General features: G+C 40.9%; 1 protein-coding gene across 5 annotated transcripts; it reads right to left on the bottom strand.

Annotated features, from left to right (window-relative positions):
* Nucleotides 1–255: 255 nt before the first annotated feature.
* Nucleotides 256–15743, bottom strand: LOC122160412 (disintegrin and metalloproteinase domain-containing protein 9-like). Of its 5 annotated transcripts, none has more exons than XM_042818897.1 (23): nucleotides 15677–15743; nucleotides 15116–15252; nucleotides 12676–12773; nucleotides 11421–11497; nucleotides 10756–10834; nucleotides 9721–9797; nucleotides 8799–9021; nucleotides 8246–8311; nucleotides 8093–8164; nucleotides 7341–7513; nucleotides 6864–6948; nucleotides 6495–6616; nucleotides 5876–6047; nucleotides 4927–5016; nucleotides 4179–4374; nucleotides 3949–4054; nucleotides 3560–3734; nucleotides 3058–3138; nucleotides 2409–2514; nucleotides 1537–1669; nucleotides 925–988; nucleotides 634–686; nucleotides 256–529 (listed from the first exon to the last, which is right to left on the bottom strand). In XM_042818897.1, the coding sequence occupies exons 2-23, from the start codon at nucleotides 15183–15185 to the stop codon at nucleotides 448–450; spliced, it is 2400 nt and encodes a 799-aa protein (XP_042674831.1). In that variant the 5' UTR covers nucleotides 15186–15252; nucleotides 15677–15743; the 3' UTR covers nucleotides 256–447. The 5 variants fall into 5 exon arrangements, with proteins under 5 accessions (XP_042674831.1, XP_042674830.1, XP_042674832.1 ...); XM_042818896.1 differs by having other exon boundaries at nucleotides 12676–12788; XM_042818898.1 differs by lacking the exon at nucleotides 8246–8311 and having other exon boundaries at nucleotides 12676–12788.
* Nucleotides 15744–16184: the final 441 nt, after the last annotated feature.

Here is a 16184-nt window from a genome sequence, read left to right on the forward strand (position 1 = left end):
TTGCAGGAAGCGCTTTGCCCCGCGGGTTTCTGCCTCCAGGAGGGGGCGAAGGGGCCCGAAGGAGCTGCGGGCTGCCCGCACAGGACGGAACTGGACGGCTGTTAAATGACCCCTATCCGCTTCTCCTCCCCAGCAGCTGAAGCTGCGCGCTGAGAAGCCCCGTTCTGCCACAGGTTTAAAGCAACCACAGCTGGACTTCAGGCTTTCCGTGAAAGAAATAAAAACAAAAAGAAGGGTGAGGTAGAAGAGGCACAAACGCAGCCAGCAGCTCTTAGGCAATAATACAGTAAGGCAGTGATACAAAGGCTGTGCTCAGGGTCTCTCGGCACCGAGTCTTTCCCAGCGGTACGTGCTGCTGGAAGGATGCACACGTGGAGGGCTGCGAGATGCCAGCCCTCGTGCTTCTCCTTATCAGTTCCTGGCAGCAGTTGTAGCCCAGGGAGTTCCTCACACAGCGGGTCGGGGTGATGGGACAGCAGGGCGATGAGGTCCTGAAGGAACCACGGGAAACCGCGTTTGTCCTGCCTGCCTGGAGGGGGGGGAACAGCTTTGAGAAGTGCTTCGGCACCGAGACAAGCCGTACTTCTAAGGAGGAATTTTGCCCCCTGTAGCAAACGTTTAAGTCATACAAACCTCGGACCGGGAAAATGCGATATGGTGAAAATATCAGGGCTTGCTGTGGTGGGCTAGGAGAGATGGCACAGATAATCAGGTTAGCGCAACACATTTCAAATCGTAGCTCACTATTCTCGACAGAGCTAATGCTATGCAACTTTCAGACAGCGTGTTTTGTCCTGTCCAACAGCCTCTGATGGCTTTCGTGTGTCAATAAAACCACAACGTAATCAGTAAGGGGCTTAGGTGAAGGCACTGTATGACTGGGATTACTCAGCATGAAGTAATACAGCTGTGCATCTGCCTTACCTGATCATTTCTTGTGGTATGGGTTGGTCTGTTGCTTTGCTTTGGTTGCTGTGCATTGTTATCCCTGAAAGGAAAACAACACCCTCAGGAAAATCCCCATTTGGATTGACAGCATGAAGGGATGAATGCTTACAAAGGGACCCAGTTACAGATCTCATGTTTCTGACTTCACCCCTTCCTGGATGTGGCAAATAATTTCCATGTTCATCATCATAGAATGGCCTGGGTTGAAAAGGACATCAAAGATCATCTGCTTCCAACCTCCTGCCTTGTGCAGGGTCTCCAACCAGCAGGCCAGGCTGCCCAGAGCCACATCCAGCCTGGCCTTGAATGCCTGCAGGGATGGGGCATCCACAGCCTCCTTGGGCAGCCTGTTCCAGTGCCTCACCACCCATGCTCCATGCCCCTGTGCCCATGAACACAATTACAAGTACCAATGAGAACTCACGATCAGAGCATCTGTATGAAAGTACTCACATTTACCAATAGCAGGACAGTCTTTCTCTTTGGGGGGCTATGTAGTATTTTTTACACAGAGCGTCTAACTAGATTGCTAAATTGATTTAGAGCACCCTCACAGCCATTGAAATGCATTTGTAATAAGGATCATACCTGTGATGTCTTCTACTTTTCCTGCAAAACTTCCTCTTTATTGCGCCACGCTTAATTACTGCTATTACAGTCACAATCAGTACTGGCAGCACAACGAAGAAAAAAATAAGCAGGCCGTCCCGAAGTGATGTATCTGGAGAAAAATAACAGCAATCGTGTAAGACAGCTGTCTTGTTTCACCTCATATGAAAGCATTTTGCAGTTAAAAATACCTTTCTGAGGTAAGAATTGCCATCTTTAAGTTGCTATAAAGCAAAACTACTAATTAGGATTTGCATTTCCGTAATCACAAATTGTCCTTGCCTTACTCAGCCTGTGCTGTATGACATACAACATTCTCCTTTTAGTCACAGGTGTAAAAGGCTTTCCCTGGTCTCTCAGTGTAAATGCCAGAAAAATTCACTCCTTCTTCCCTTTGCATAATTTCATGGCTCTCAGCTGAGCAGTGATGGTGCAGCATGAACCTCCTTCATCCCACTCATTGCAGTGACACCTTTTCCATATGTAAAGGCTGCTGGTTTCATACTCAAGCTGTAGCCTTACTATGTGATACATGTTTATCAGGTTCAAAATAATTAGGAATTAAATATTTGAGAACATCTAACTGTTTTAAAATGTACAAGTAATTCTAAGTAATGAGCGTATTGTTTTTTATCTCAGATAAAACTAAAATGGAGCTTCTCCCTCGGACCAATTTGTGTAGGTCTGCAGACATCACAAATCAGATGCTGGTCATTCTCCAAGGCAGTCACAAATGAGCAGTAGAGAAAAAAGAAAAAAAGCCTTAGAAAAGAGACAGAAAACCACCCTGTATGAGTAGATTAATTAAATGGGACCCTGGAAGCAGTAAGAAAGCAGTTTCAGAATCATACCCATGTGAGCTGGACCACTGTCAGTGCTGCCACCGTAGCCTGACTGGTTACAGAACGGAGGCGCCCATCCAGAATTGCAGTGGCAGTTGCCATTGTTGTTGCACACCTGCAGCCAATGCAAAGGGGTTTAGTCAAGGAAAGGCTTTTTGGAAGCAGCCACTTTCAACCTCTGATGTGTATCTTAAGTTACACATTAAGAACTGCAGGTGGGAACAAGAAATATTGCATAGTATTGCACAGAAGCATAGGAAGCATAAGCTCACTGCTTCCACAACATTCCAGAATGCTGAGTGAAAGAACTTCTCAGTTCTAAACTGTCCGACTCCATTTTCATTCTTCACAGAGAAATATCTGCATCCTGAATCACCAGCCTGTCCTCCTCAGAGGAATACTCTCCTCTTACAGTTTGACAACTCAGAAATATTCGAATAGTCCCGAGGGAAATTCAGAAGAAATGTTTAGAAGTGTCTTGCAACGTTAGTGCTGAGGTGTTTACAGTGTACTGCTAACGTGAATTATGGATTAAAACGTGGATTTAACTTTCAGTACAGAGCAGAATAAAGCAAAGCCATCTGTCAGGCTGTTGCTTTTACAGAGGCATTCTGTAGCTATCTTCAAGATGTAGAGCATGAAAACACCATCTACTCACCCCATTGCCATTACACTTCTGCTTTACATCGCAGCTGTAGCCCAGATGACTTGCATCCACACACTCAAAAGCTACACAGGCCTGGGAAAGTATTTAAAAAATGACTTTTAAATGCAACATTCCCCCCATATCCTATCCATTTTATACATATACTATATAATAATAAACATTTTCAAGTCTACAGCTTTTGCTTATCAGCCCTTTGCCTTGGCATACAGAACACTGAGTCCTTAACAGCCTTATAGCTGTATTTATCTCACATTTTCTTAAATCTATGGATGCAGCTTGATGGAAATAATTTGAGTAACTGATAAGATTGCTCACTGATTTGTAGCACCACAGGTTGTTTTTAAGAGCTAATTAATTGTGTGCATATATCTGAACAAGCAGATTTTTAATGACATTATGGTAGATACATAAGTGAACCATTGAATGCTTTTGAAAGTTAAGAGCTTTCCAGCTGGGGCAATATATTGTGTACATATGCTGACATTTGTCTTACCTTCTTTTCTCCACATGCTGTTCCATCATGAACTTGAGCAGGATCAGGGATATCTGATCCTAAGTCAAAATCAGAGGACCAGCACAAAACCCCAGAGGCATTATTGACAACACTCCAAGCAGGAAGATTCTGAAGGCTAACAGAAGTGCACTGGAGCTTGCCACACAGACTGTGCCTGTAGTGAACAAATGGCACTTGGAGAGAAGATGAACAGCAAAAAAACACACCAAAAACCCCCAGTATAAATGCAAATACACCAGCCAGTCAAATGTAGGCTGCATTTTAAACAAATACTCTTGTCTTAAACCTCTATGCTCTGCAAGTACATAACAGAATGTGTATTTTACACTGGAGATCTTAGGGGTGGCTTTTGTTTAGTACTGACTTACTGAACAGAACACTTCTTGTACACTCCACCTGTCATTCCACAGTTTCCAAATCTATCTCCTTTAATATTGGCTTTTTCAAAGCACAGATCAGGTGCTTTTTGTGCCCCTGTATGAAAAACAGAGATTCTTAGCAAGCCATCACGCTGTCTTAAAAACATGAGAAAGAAAAAGCAAGCTATGAAACGTCTCTAGAAGACTACAAGTCTTTTTACATTAAATTATAAACTTACCTTTCCCATATATAGCTTCACACTGTGAATCAAAGCTCTGACACACTCCGTAGTAGCAATATGCTTCCATGTTGTTGCATGGGTAACCATTCATGATGTAAACATCGTCTGGACAGTAGGCATAGCTTCCATTGCAGTATTCAGGGAGATCACAGAAATCCATTTTTGATCTGCATTCTGTTCCTGCTGCTTTAAACTGGAACAGGAGAAGAATGCTGCCTCACTTTTATTTCGTAACGGCACGACTTCAAACATGAAACAATGACAGCTGAGAATCTGTTTTTAAAGAAGATTTTAAAGAAGATAAAATAGGGTGGGTTTTTTTTTTTGATTAACATCTAATAAAAAGTTCCAAACTTCCCTCAGGTTCATAGGGCGTAGCTACAAAGTTTTTGAGCTGAGTTTGCAGAAGAGTTGGGTAGGTCGTACAAATGCACACACAAGCACAAATTAAAAAGTAGCCAACAATCAGAGACTGTGCAGATGCCTGGAGTTGCATAATGGAGATGACTATTGCTGAATCCCCTGATTACTTCTTCCTCCTGTGAGGGATGACACAGAGATGAGATTCCATTTCTAAGCTTCAGAACTCATCAAGAGACAAATTCTCTACCTCCATGCTCTCTGCTGGTGAATGTAGTTTGATGTGGAACTATGTCAAGAGATTCTATGGGACTCTTTTCCAACACCTCCTAAGAAAGCCAGCCTAGTAATGAATATCAGTTCAGCTTAATCAGACAAAGCCTACCTTGCAGTTTTTGCAGCACAGTCCCTGTGCACACTGCGATCCAGACGTAAGTTTGCAGGTGGCAGCATTGCAGCAAGGGTTGGTGCATTCCTGAGAAAGTCAGAAAGAAGGGAACACCATCTTTCTACCTTGTGTAGCTAGGAATGTAGCTGGTCAAGCCATGTGCATGGACAAACCAAGCATTGCATACACTGCCTGCCTTGCATATGCTGAGACTGGTAGCCTCTCACAGAAAGCAACATACAGTCTGGCTGTGTTTTTTTTTAGAAGTCATCAGAAAAACACCTATTTTGATGGGCTATGCCATAGGAATATAAGATAGGTTTCCACTTCAGGCAGGCACTAAAGAAGCAGACCAGTTTGTTTTAAAAATAACACTACATATCCCACCCTGTCTCATTTTCCCACTACACTGGCAGTTTGATGTAGGGAAATGCTGATATCTTTTGTTGGCTTAGAAGAAGACTTATGCAACGGGGTTACTGGCAGCCTTTTGATTTATTGGTGTCTTTCTGGAGACACCAAAGAACGAGCCAATATGCCCCATTCTTAGAAAGACACTTTCACAGTGTGAATATGACCAAAGTAATTGTGCTTTGGGCTAATTTTGAGGGCTACAGATAGGAAACATGTAAGTGCTACACAAATTAGCGATCACTTTTCTGTTACATAAATCTCTACCTTGCTAAAACCAGCACAAAAACCAATGGCATTTTCACATGTTGTGCACTGAAATGCACTTCTCTGTTAGGCAATGACTCAAAGCTCTGTCAAGTCCAGCAGCCCTTAACTGAGTTCCTACCAAAACTGATTGTATCATTTTAGGCTTTTTCTAAAACAAACCTTTATCCAGCTTGCAAAAATGTGAACTTAAAGAAAGGCTCCCCAGACGTTAACACAAATCAGGTGTGCAAGTACAACACACAAGTACACAGCTGAATTCCATTACCTGTGGCTTTCCACAGTCACATTCTTCATTGTTATCAATCACGTTGTTACCACAGACAGGCTCTTTGTAAACATTACTTGTTTTGGGTGGATTTCTGAGGCAGTTTCCTCCTCCATTTAGAACAAGGTTCTCAAAATCATCAGCACTGCAGGAACTGAAATTCCTGGATCCCCTGGAAAGCACAATGTTTTCATTAGATTTTCCTTGCAAAAAAGACAATTCAATAAAATACTGTCACGTTTCCAGATGTTAGAGATCTTGAAATATTCTCTTTTTACTTTGTTTTGTATTACTTTTAGAAATAAAAAGAGATTTTCCTTTTTTCAGAACCAAAAATACCCATCAGGTTATACATTCTTATACAAAATAGGCTTCCAAAATCCTTCGTTTGTGCTGAGTCCAAAAATGCCTGATTGCAATATCTTCTGACTAGGTCAGAAAATAGGTAACGATTCATATAAATGCAAATGAAATCAAGCCCAAACATTCACTCCATGATCAAAATCTTCAAACGACTTCTCATTCACAAAAGTTCCTTGGTGCTCGTGGAATCTTCTCAGTTTACAAGACTTAGGCAGTGCAGATACATAACAGTCATTAAATTAAATGGAAATCTTACTTATCTGTGCTGTACATAATGTAGGATGCAGGACACCTGTTATCATCATGTTTCATTCCAAGGTTATGTCCCAGTTCATGTGCAACTACTGTAGCATGACGTAACACATTGTTATGATTCAACTAATAAAGAGAATCAGTGTTAAAAATTATGAAAGTAAAGTACTACATTTCTACCTGCCCACTTATTCAAGCCACAGGTTTCTTAGAGGCTACAAAGACACAAAATTGTGTTGCAAAGCAAAACCAGCAAGAAATGGCAGTTTGCCACCGTTCATTTTCAGGCAGGGCTAAATTCTGCTGCCCTTTCTATTCCTTCTAACAGGATCATAGTGTGACAGTAACACAGTCAGCCATGGAATGTACTTACAGTGCTGATCGACCCTCCCTGCACCTGTGAGCAGACAGTACCCACAAAAGCCATTCCGATGGATCCGCCGTAAGAGTCTCTCCCTCTGTGACAGAAGCAATTTAAGGTGGTGTTGAAAGAGGAGCTGAACGTTTAAGGTTGCTTCTAAAAGGCGCTGATGAAACAAATACTGCAAAGCATAATTTGGTCTTCTTGAAGACAAGAAGAAAGTTGCACGATATCATGGTCTCAACTAATAATATTGGGATAACACTGATTGGAAATAATGATCAGTCGCCAAAGCCTGCTGTATCAGTGCCTCTAAGATCAAACCATATTCATTACATTTTCTTGATTTCTTTCTTGCCAGGTTAAAGCTGTTTGGAAGTTGAGGGAATTGTTTTCCAGTTATACTTTCATTCAGATATGAAACAAAACCCACACGTATGTTAGCAACTCTGGCAGTGTGGCCAGTTCTGCCACTAAATAAAAACTTACATTATGAGATGGCTGACATCATTTCTGGATCGCTTAAGAAGATCTTTCTGTCTCCAAGAAACAAATCTACTCAGTACATCTCCAGCTGAACCCTCCATTACAGAGATTTGGTTTTTATCTGTCCAAATCTCTAATCCAACCAAAACAATCTGGATATTCAATGCACTGTACATCTGGAAAGGGGGAAAAAAAGGTGATGACTATCCATCAGTCTGGTTCAAGTGAGTTATGAAAGATTTTTTCGTTACTGCTGCATTAACATGAAGCCAAACAGTGACTGAGACATAAATTTAGTTTATTTGAATAGTTACAATCTAGTTTAATGTTAAGAAATACATGACTGAAGGCAATCTACCTCATGAATATGCTTAAAGAGATCTTTCAGGTGAAATTGGAAAGATAATGTTCATTTATTTTCTTAGCTAAATGCACTGAGGAGAAACTGTGAGCATGTCACTGCATTCCTCATGGAATTGTTCACAATGCTGACAGTTTGCTTAAGGAAAAAACAATTGCAAACAAGTGAAATACTCTTCCTGGAAACATAAAAAGTGCTGCAGACCTCAGGTTTGTGGTCTGCACCTCTACAAGTTCTGTGCACAGATACGCAGCATGCCTTAATATCACCAATTGCCACATAACTTCCAAATACACTCTCAGGACACAGCTGCAACAGATTTACTGAATTATTTTCTCTTCTGAAAACTAAGACATATAAAAGCTACTGAACATAGGTGACTGAACAGACCTACCCCATCAACATAATTAATCAGCTCAACGGTTTCCTTTTGCACTGCAGCAGGATCAGAGTTCTTCTGCAAAAACTGTAAGATGCCACATGCAAACGTCAGTGAAAAGTGTTAATATTTTAACATAAGGTTTTTAGCATTCTACAGAGTCATTACCCTGTGATTATCCACAACCACAAATAATTCCACATAGCTTTTCTGTGGCAGGACAGCTCGCTTCTTCTGCAAATTAGAAAGCACAGTAAGTTAATGCTGCCTAGTGGATTCAAGGTTTTTAACTCATCCTTCTCATCTTTTTCATTTAATGTATTTATAAAGAAATTTGCATTTTTAAACTGGCCTCAAATGTAAGTTAGCTTTAGATTTCCACGCCAGTATCAGTACGTTAGCACTTCACTTTTGGTCAGACCTTGAGATGCATGAGCTGAATGGCAGCTTCATGCCTTCCATACACCCATGGGCTGAGCTCTGCTAAAGAACTGCTTCAAGTGATGTTAGATTCCCATTGTGCTATTCTTCTCTTTCAGAATTTACCAGAACTCCCAACAGTTTGGGGTCCACGAAAACGTGAGCAACAGGAGGTGCTCAGCCAAACCCACCTGCAGTGATACCATGCCAAAGCAAGGCTCTGCACACCCTTTGCTACTGGAACAGACTGAGGAAATAGTTTGGACTGTAGCCCTCAGGAGAGAAACAGGAATGTATTTACCCTCAAAAGCTCTTCCCTACTAGAGGTACTGTTTAGTGAAATTGCATATTTCACAGACTGCTTCGCAAACATCTGCATCTCATGATGAAGGCTGTCATTCAGCACACCACAGTGGAAAGGAATATGCTGCATGTCTTCTAACTGGTAAAACCTGTGTTCAAACGTTCTGGATGTGTTGAGTGGCTCCATTCCATACCATTTGCCAGCAATGTAGATAATTCCTCTGATGAGCATAAAAGAATGAAGAATTATTTCTCTCTCGTGATTATGACTAGGGGAGTGAACAGTAGATAAACACTTCAAAGCGTAATTATTCTTGCCACTATCTTAACATAAATTATTATCTCAAATTATCTCAGTATAGGGAGTGAATTCAGAAGCCCAACAGGATCTCAAAAGAAAAAACAGTACTCATTGAAGATATTGATCTTATGGAAATATATGCTCCTTGAATCAATTACTGGGAAAGCATAACTGTTGTGGATGGTCAAGCACTGGAACAGGCTTCCCTGGCAACAAACAACACCTTAGATATATAGTTGAGCTCTTAGATTGCTCTGCATGGAGCCAGGAGTTGGACTCAGTGATCCCTGTGGGTCCCTTCCATGGACAGGATATTCTGTGCACTTGTATCAAGTATTACAGGCCTTTGCTCATGCCTGTGTTCTACATGTATTTAGATCATGCTCTCCCTCGTGTTGTCTTTCTCCCCGAAGGAATTTTAAGTGATAAATAGTAGTGGAGACAAAGAATAAAAACTGTATCGAGTTTCAGCTTCATCAAGATGTGAAACGTAAAAAATCTTTGCAAGACAGGATGGTGCTTCTTTCCGTGAGTAAGATGGATACTAAGGCTTCTGTTTTGTTTTTACTGGTGGTGCTGTACAGTTAATTATCTCCAAGCAAAAAGCAAGAGGTCATACCTCAGGCCATCGCACGTGCTAAGAGCAAGCACCGAGTCAGCCATTCCTTCAACAGCACCATGGTAATAACAGTGTGTCTGAAATGCAACAAGGCCACATAATTAATGACAAAATAAGGTTGCTGTGTTCAAATTCAAACGTATTTGGTAACCAGCCTTATTATTTGCAGGATGTCATAGCTGACTTTTGCAAACTGAAAGTGTTCCATATTCTAAAATAATCCCAAATTTCTTGGGAGTAAAATATTACTTGCCATGAGTAGTAACTACTACAGCATCTAGTCCCCTGGTTCTAGAAAATAGAGAGCTTTTTTATTTAACCTGTCACCATCTTTTCATGAGTTCTTTGTGTCTCTATTGTTTATCTTGTTCTCACATAGAATCCTCTCCAAGGCTGATCCAAGAAGCTCTGCATGCACAAAGCAGTCTCACTGAGCCAGCATGCAGGTAAAGGCCGAAATTAAACATAAAAGCATTCTGAAGGTTTGCTCAAAACTACAGAGCTTTGATGCTGCCATTGTACCTTTAGCAGTGTACTATGCAAAGGTGACCTAGTTGGGTAGCTCAAATTCAATCTTGGCATAATTTCCTGTGCCTCCTTTCTCACCTTACAAAATAGTGAGGCTGTATCATCAGAAAAAGTATAAGGACACGACTGCTCCCTCATAAAACATGAAACCTTCTGTTCTATATCACATGAACATTAATGCTATAAACAGAAAACCTTGACAAAATCTCTCACCCAGCATATAGTTCTTTTTCCTATGGGCGCCCTTCATTGGTATACCTGCATTTCCCTTTCCACTGCTAAAAATGTAAAGAATTTTTATTGTTCTACTGTACAGACACAAAGACACTCAGAATGAATGGTCACACACATTCACTTTTGCTTTTGAAATGCATATAGATGCACCTATATCCTAGCTGCTGCTCTCAGTTCTATCAAATTGTTAATAAGGCCTTCAGTTCAAAAAGCCTGGGTTCTCTGCTTTGAGGAAGCTCTTACCCGAAAGGGGAAATTTAAGATGTGCAATACCTTGTTTTTTGATTGTGTTGCCTCCAGTTTCCCATTTTTCCCATAGGTATACAGCATAAAGTCTTTGCTAACAAGGTCTCTGCAAACAAAAACAAACTACTGCTCTTTTAAGGGTCTATAAAGCAAGAAATAAATCAAAAATCCTAGTAAGTACTACATTGTTAGCAGCATACTCCTCTTATATTATTACTAAACTGCATAGACATGAAAGAGATACCTCCAGAATGAGCTGAGCTATTTGGAAAATGTGTTATTTTGAAGTAGTTTAACTAAAATATCCACAAAGTAGGACCTGAGCAGACTATGTTATATCAGGGCCTGGACTGTTACTGACTCAGAAACAACGAAGAACAACAGACAAATTTATCTTAACTCCAACATTACTAACAACCCTCCCTGCCAAAAATGGATATGAATTCTACTTTTCCAGGATTTTCTGAAATCTACTGCTGTGTGGTGCTAATAATAAATTAATTGAAATCAAGTTGTGCACAGAAAAATATTACCTTGTGCTTGTGAGGCAGCACCATAACAGAGACACTATAGAACATATTCTGTAATTATGGCAGCCTGCCCTCAAAGTGATTTCTTCTGTGTAACAATACTTGGCTGCATGCAACCACATTCAAACATGGAGTGATATCCTAGAGCACTCTGTAACATACTTATTTTTCTTCAGTGTTAGGAGGTATGTTCCATTTCTGGTTTTAATGGAGTAAGAAAGACTGTCATCTGAATGCTCCTGAAAACAGAACAGAAATATCATTCAGTGAATTTTTACCTGGGTGTGCCAGTTCCATGCTCTCTTTGATAACAGAGCTCCAACTACCACGTATGTGTGACGTATTCACTTGATTCACAAAACACACATTTCCTACCCCTCACACTTTCTGCACTTAAAAGATTCAGCACCACGCTCTACGTTCTTTCCTATGGAAAGTTCAAATTCTGCTAGGCTATAAATAATCATATAGAAGACATAATGAAAAATCATACAAACTACACAGAAGATTAAGTATGTCTGCCTTTAGAGATCTGGAGAAGGAATGAAGATATGCTGTCTACAAAAAGGTCAATAATTACCATTTGTGGTATTAATAACTAAAAAATAAGTGTTCATTAAGCTAAACATAGGCGTCCATTGTATCGCTTTACAGTCTCAGGAACCTCAGCATCCTCAGATGCTCCTGAGGATGTGGTGGAGAGGAAACAGGCACAGAGCAGACGAAGGTGGCCAGAGGTAGTTTCCAAGGAAGGCACAGCCCATGCATGCACTCTGCTGAACCATCACGTCAAGTTTTGTGACACTCCTTATGTAAATCACCATCAGCCAGCTGACCAACATGCAAACACTTCCTCAGGTAATCAGTTTGCACAGAGATGACTAACCATTTCATTATCAGTTATTTCAACAATTGAACTCTGTATCTGGTGTAAAGGTAAATGACCTCAGAGCGGAAGAATTAAGGTTCAGATCTCTCTAACTCATTCATTTACCTGTAGGATTGTATGGGACCACTTGTACCAAGGGAGCATCTGCCCTTCAGGTGCTACGATTGAAATCTCATGTTTTCTCAAAGACTGTGTACCAAGTACAACAGAATATACACAGCATGGACATTAGCTCAAGTTCAGTGTCTAATCTGACTTGAAGAATGAAATATTCCCCAGTCTCCTTCCTACTTCTGTCTCATAAGGCAGGACTAGTGCAGTCCTAGATCTCTGTGGGAACAAATTCACTCAAAACTACTCAAGAAAACTTAAGAATCTAATCTGTATCAACATAAACATAAAGTATGTATGCATGCCTGCAATATAGGCCTATATTATGAAAAACAGAATCACAGAATTGTAGGGGTTGGAAGGGACCTCTAGAGATCATCGAGACCAGCAACGTTAGAAACAAAAGTAACAACAAACCTCATGAAGAAATGGGTGATGTTTCTCTCTGCCTGTCAACCTTTGAGGAATAATGATTTCGAATGCAGAAAGTCTGGATGCCTCTTCAGAATATGCACCTAAAAATGAAATTCCTAAGGAATCAGAAAGGGTAAGTGATGTTTGGTGTTGGCACCAGGACAGAGATGATAGCTGAAAAATAATTCTGAGCAGACAATAAATGGAGAAAAAGGAGTTCCACCAGCATGGGACCCAAACCAAAACTGCCTGTGCTGAGTTTGGTTTGTTCCATCTCTGCCTGAGTTCTGGGGTTATGCTGAGAAAGTCAAAGAAATCAATGTTTTCATTCATGGCCAAAGTATTCTGCATTCCTGGGTGTATAGACTAACTGTATCTTAGTTACTTACATTACAGACTGAAATGGTAACTCAAGTTTTGGTCATTCTTTCATATAGTCATTATGAAAACAAATGATTGCATGAAAAAAAATAAAATCCCACTGCTGTAACATCACACAAAATCCCGAGTAAAAGAAAATCTAAAAATCTAACCAAAACAAAAAGCTCCTGTATTCAGAGCATGCCTTGAATAAATAGCTCAGGAATGGCCAGACTGATGCAAAAGGAGGTAAAATCTGGTTTCAGCTGCAGTCTTCCAGAGGACATAAAGAAAAGCTACCAAATTAGCTAAATCTCCCATATTCTAACCCTTACCTATTAACTTTGTCTGTCCTTTTTGAAACACTTTCTTTTCCCATGACGGATGCTTTCAACCTGATGTACTGCAGAAAAAGTCAGTATCTATCCTCTCTGTCCACCCATCTGCCCTCTTCTAGGAAGTTTTAAGGCAGCTGGCCAGTTAAAATTAACCGTGCGTGAGATTTTGACATCTCAAATACCATTCAGTTCCTTCAGGTTTTGTGAAATCACCTTGCTGGATGTGCAATGTGCTGATGTGTCTGTTGGCAGCAGGGCTCTCTAAGGGTGGCTGATGGATGCTTGCTCAGTTATGCTCACGTTTCTCCTGTATTTTTTGGTGAAAGGTTTTACACACTATGAGTTGTCTTCAGAACACCATCCCAACTCAGGAAGCTAAAGCTAAGAAGTCACTTGAGCGTCCAGTTTCAGTTACAGGCAAAAACCATCTCCAGCGACCTTTTGGAAAATTGGGAGAACTTCTCCTCCCTTTTTTTTCTGCCTGTTCATTAAAGTGGTTTTAGTGTTTCTTTTGGTCAACAAAGACACAACCGTTGCTTTTAAACAGGTTACAGAGTCAACAACAACGTGGGCTTTAACAACCTATTTCTTAAATTGTTCCCCTGTGAGGAAACAAAGAGATTCCTGCTCATTTGTAGTAGGGCAAAGTTAACCCCAGCCTCACGGTTTCTGTGAAAGGAAACTAACTGCAAAGAAGCCACAGGGCAATCATGAATCACCAATTCAAAGCAAGGAGGAGGACTCCTCAGTGTAATGATGATCTCTACCTATTAGATAACATCAGGAGTTTTGAAAACTAGGTGCAGGTATACTATCATTAACATTAAATACTGCTGTTACCATCAAAATGTGGAAGCTGCTAATAGCAAAAACAGGCTTGTAGATAATATTGGCGCTCCCTCTTTACTTTTGTCTTTTTATCTGAAATAATAACTTTGTTAATTAAATCATAAAATCTGTTCTGTTTTGTAAGTGCATGTAGAGATAAGGGCAGAAGTACGGTTCTCACAATTCAAATGTTGACATCTGGAAGGAAGCTTTTTTACAGTGATGGTGGTGAGGCACTGGCAGAGGTTGCCAAGAGGGGTGGTGGTGCTCCATCCCTGCAGACCCCCAAGGTCAGGCTGGAGGGGGCTCTGAGCATCCAATGGAGCTGTGGGTGTCCCCATTCACTGCAGGGAAGTTGGGCCAGATGACCCCAGAGTCACCAAAAGGTCCCTTACAACTCAAATAATTCTATAATGACTCTATAAGAAAAGCAAGAAAGCACCTGTAAAATTGGTCATAAACATATAACTTTCTAAGAAATATTTCAGGCATTACGTCTACTTCTAAAATCGGAATCCTAATCATCAACGTAAAGAAGTTAATGTGGACATCAAACAAAACATTGCTGGAATTTCAATTCTTCAATTTCATTTCAAATCTTTTTCTCCACTTTTCAGTGTCCATCAGTGACACTAGCTGCCAATTATCACAACTGGTGTCATGTGGGGAAGGAGATGTTTTTAAACACCTACTATGTCATGGGGGAAAAAAATCACAAAGAACTAAGCTATAAGAAGCTTCAAACTGCAGGATTTTCCCTAAGCCAGAGCTTCTTGGATAGGAGATCTGCTAACAGCCTAATGCCTAAGGACAGTCATGCCTTGGTTTGAAAGGTCTGCACGTTTCTGGTTGGAATTGGAGAGTACAAGAATTCCTGGGTAAACTTTCTGAATACGTAACAGAAACGAAAAGCTTACCTGTCATCCAACAAGAGCTTCCAGTTAAAGACAGTCCAAAAGTGAGGAGAAACAGGCCGTGCCTTAGCATGACTAGATTCCCTGCAGACACGGTACCTGGCTCTCAGCCGCTCTGCACGGAACGAGCACCGTCTGCTCTGGAGGTAAACAACAGAAAAAGCTCTGATACTTCATCTCTGCTAAGGAAACGGGAAGTAAAAGTTCATCCATTAGGCTTGCAAGAAAACTGGTTAGGCAGCTTAAGGCAAACAAAAAGCAGCTCTCTGAAATGCTGATTGGAGGCAGACAGCCACATCATGCCAGGACCAAGCTGGTTTCTTCTGAAGGGCTTTGAGTGTTACCACAGTGAGGTTATATGAGATTCAAAACATCCAGTCTTGCTAGCAACGGATCTGATATTTGAGATATTTGTACTGGTCGCTGCTAGCTGAGCAAAATGTACTCTCTGGAATTTCAGCTTGTTGTTTTCCTTTATTTTATCTCTACAAATATGAAAAATGCAGTGCTTATCAACACATGGAAATCCCACAGCTGTACAGAACACAGGATAATTCTCCTCACCAAAAGTCTGTAATGTTGAGGATTCCATCGCTCTTCCAGGATCAGAATCATCTCCCAAGGCACGGAGCGACAGCATCATCACCAAGAGCAGACAGTGAACGTTCCCAAAGATGAATGCAGTGCAATTCGGAAGCGCTGAGCACCTTTAGGAACCCAAACAGGAGACTGAGACAACAAGGCTTTCACACTAAAACATTTATATCGAGCAATTCATTTTAATTCATTTTAATTAAAGCAGAGTGAAGCCAGCGCTGGTCAGTCACGCAAAATAAAGGCTCAAGTGCAAAAACAAAACAAAAATTAGAGATGTCAGCGCTGTCATATTGTCCTGGATAAAGCCTGTGCAAATCTCCCTAATTAACAGACCTAATTCCCTCAGCCGAAGCACCAAGAACTCGATATCCGAGCTCCCTGGGCTCTCATCCACAGCACAGCGGAAAGAGAAACGCTCCCTGACTCCAGAAGCCAGGATCCTACTGCAAATTAAATGAACCCGATCTTTTATTTA

The sequence above is a fragment of the Centrocercus urophasianus genome, unplaced genomic scaffold (assembly GCF_019232065.1).
Source record: "Centrocercus urophasianus isolate 14NV4802_14NV808 unplaced genomic scaffold, USGS_Curo_1.0 seq_17, whole genome shotgun sequence".
NCBI lineage: Eukaryota > Metazoa > Chordata > Aves > Galliformes > Phasianidae > Centrocercus > Centrocercus urophasianus.

What these genes read in the sequence shown, in the direction of transcription:
- LOC122160412 (XM_042818896.1), bottom strand. Translation starts at nt 15,185, where the DNA reads ATGCTAAGGCACGGCCTGTTTCTCCTCACTTTTGGACTGTCTTTAACT. An exon ending in AGCACGTGCGATGGCCTGAG is followed by an intron (nt 9,022 to 9,720) that starts GTATGACCTCTT and finishes TATGCTCATCAG; the next exon opens with AGGAATTATCTACATTGCTG. An exon ending in GTAGGGAAGAGCTTTTGAGG is followed by an intron (nt 8,312 to 8,798) that starts GTAAATACATTC and finishes TCTAATTTGCAG; the next exon opens with AAGAAGCGAGCTGTCCTGCC.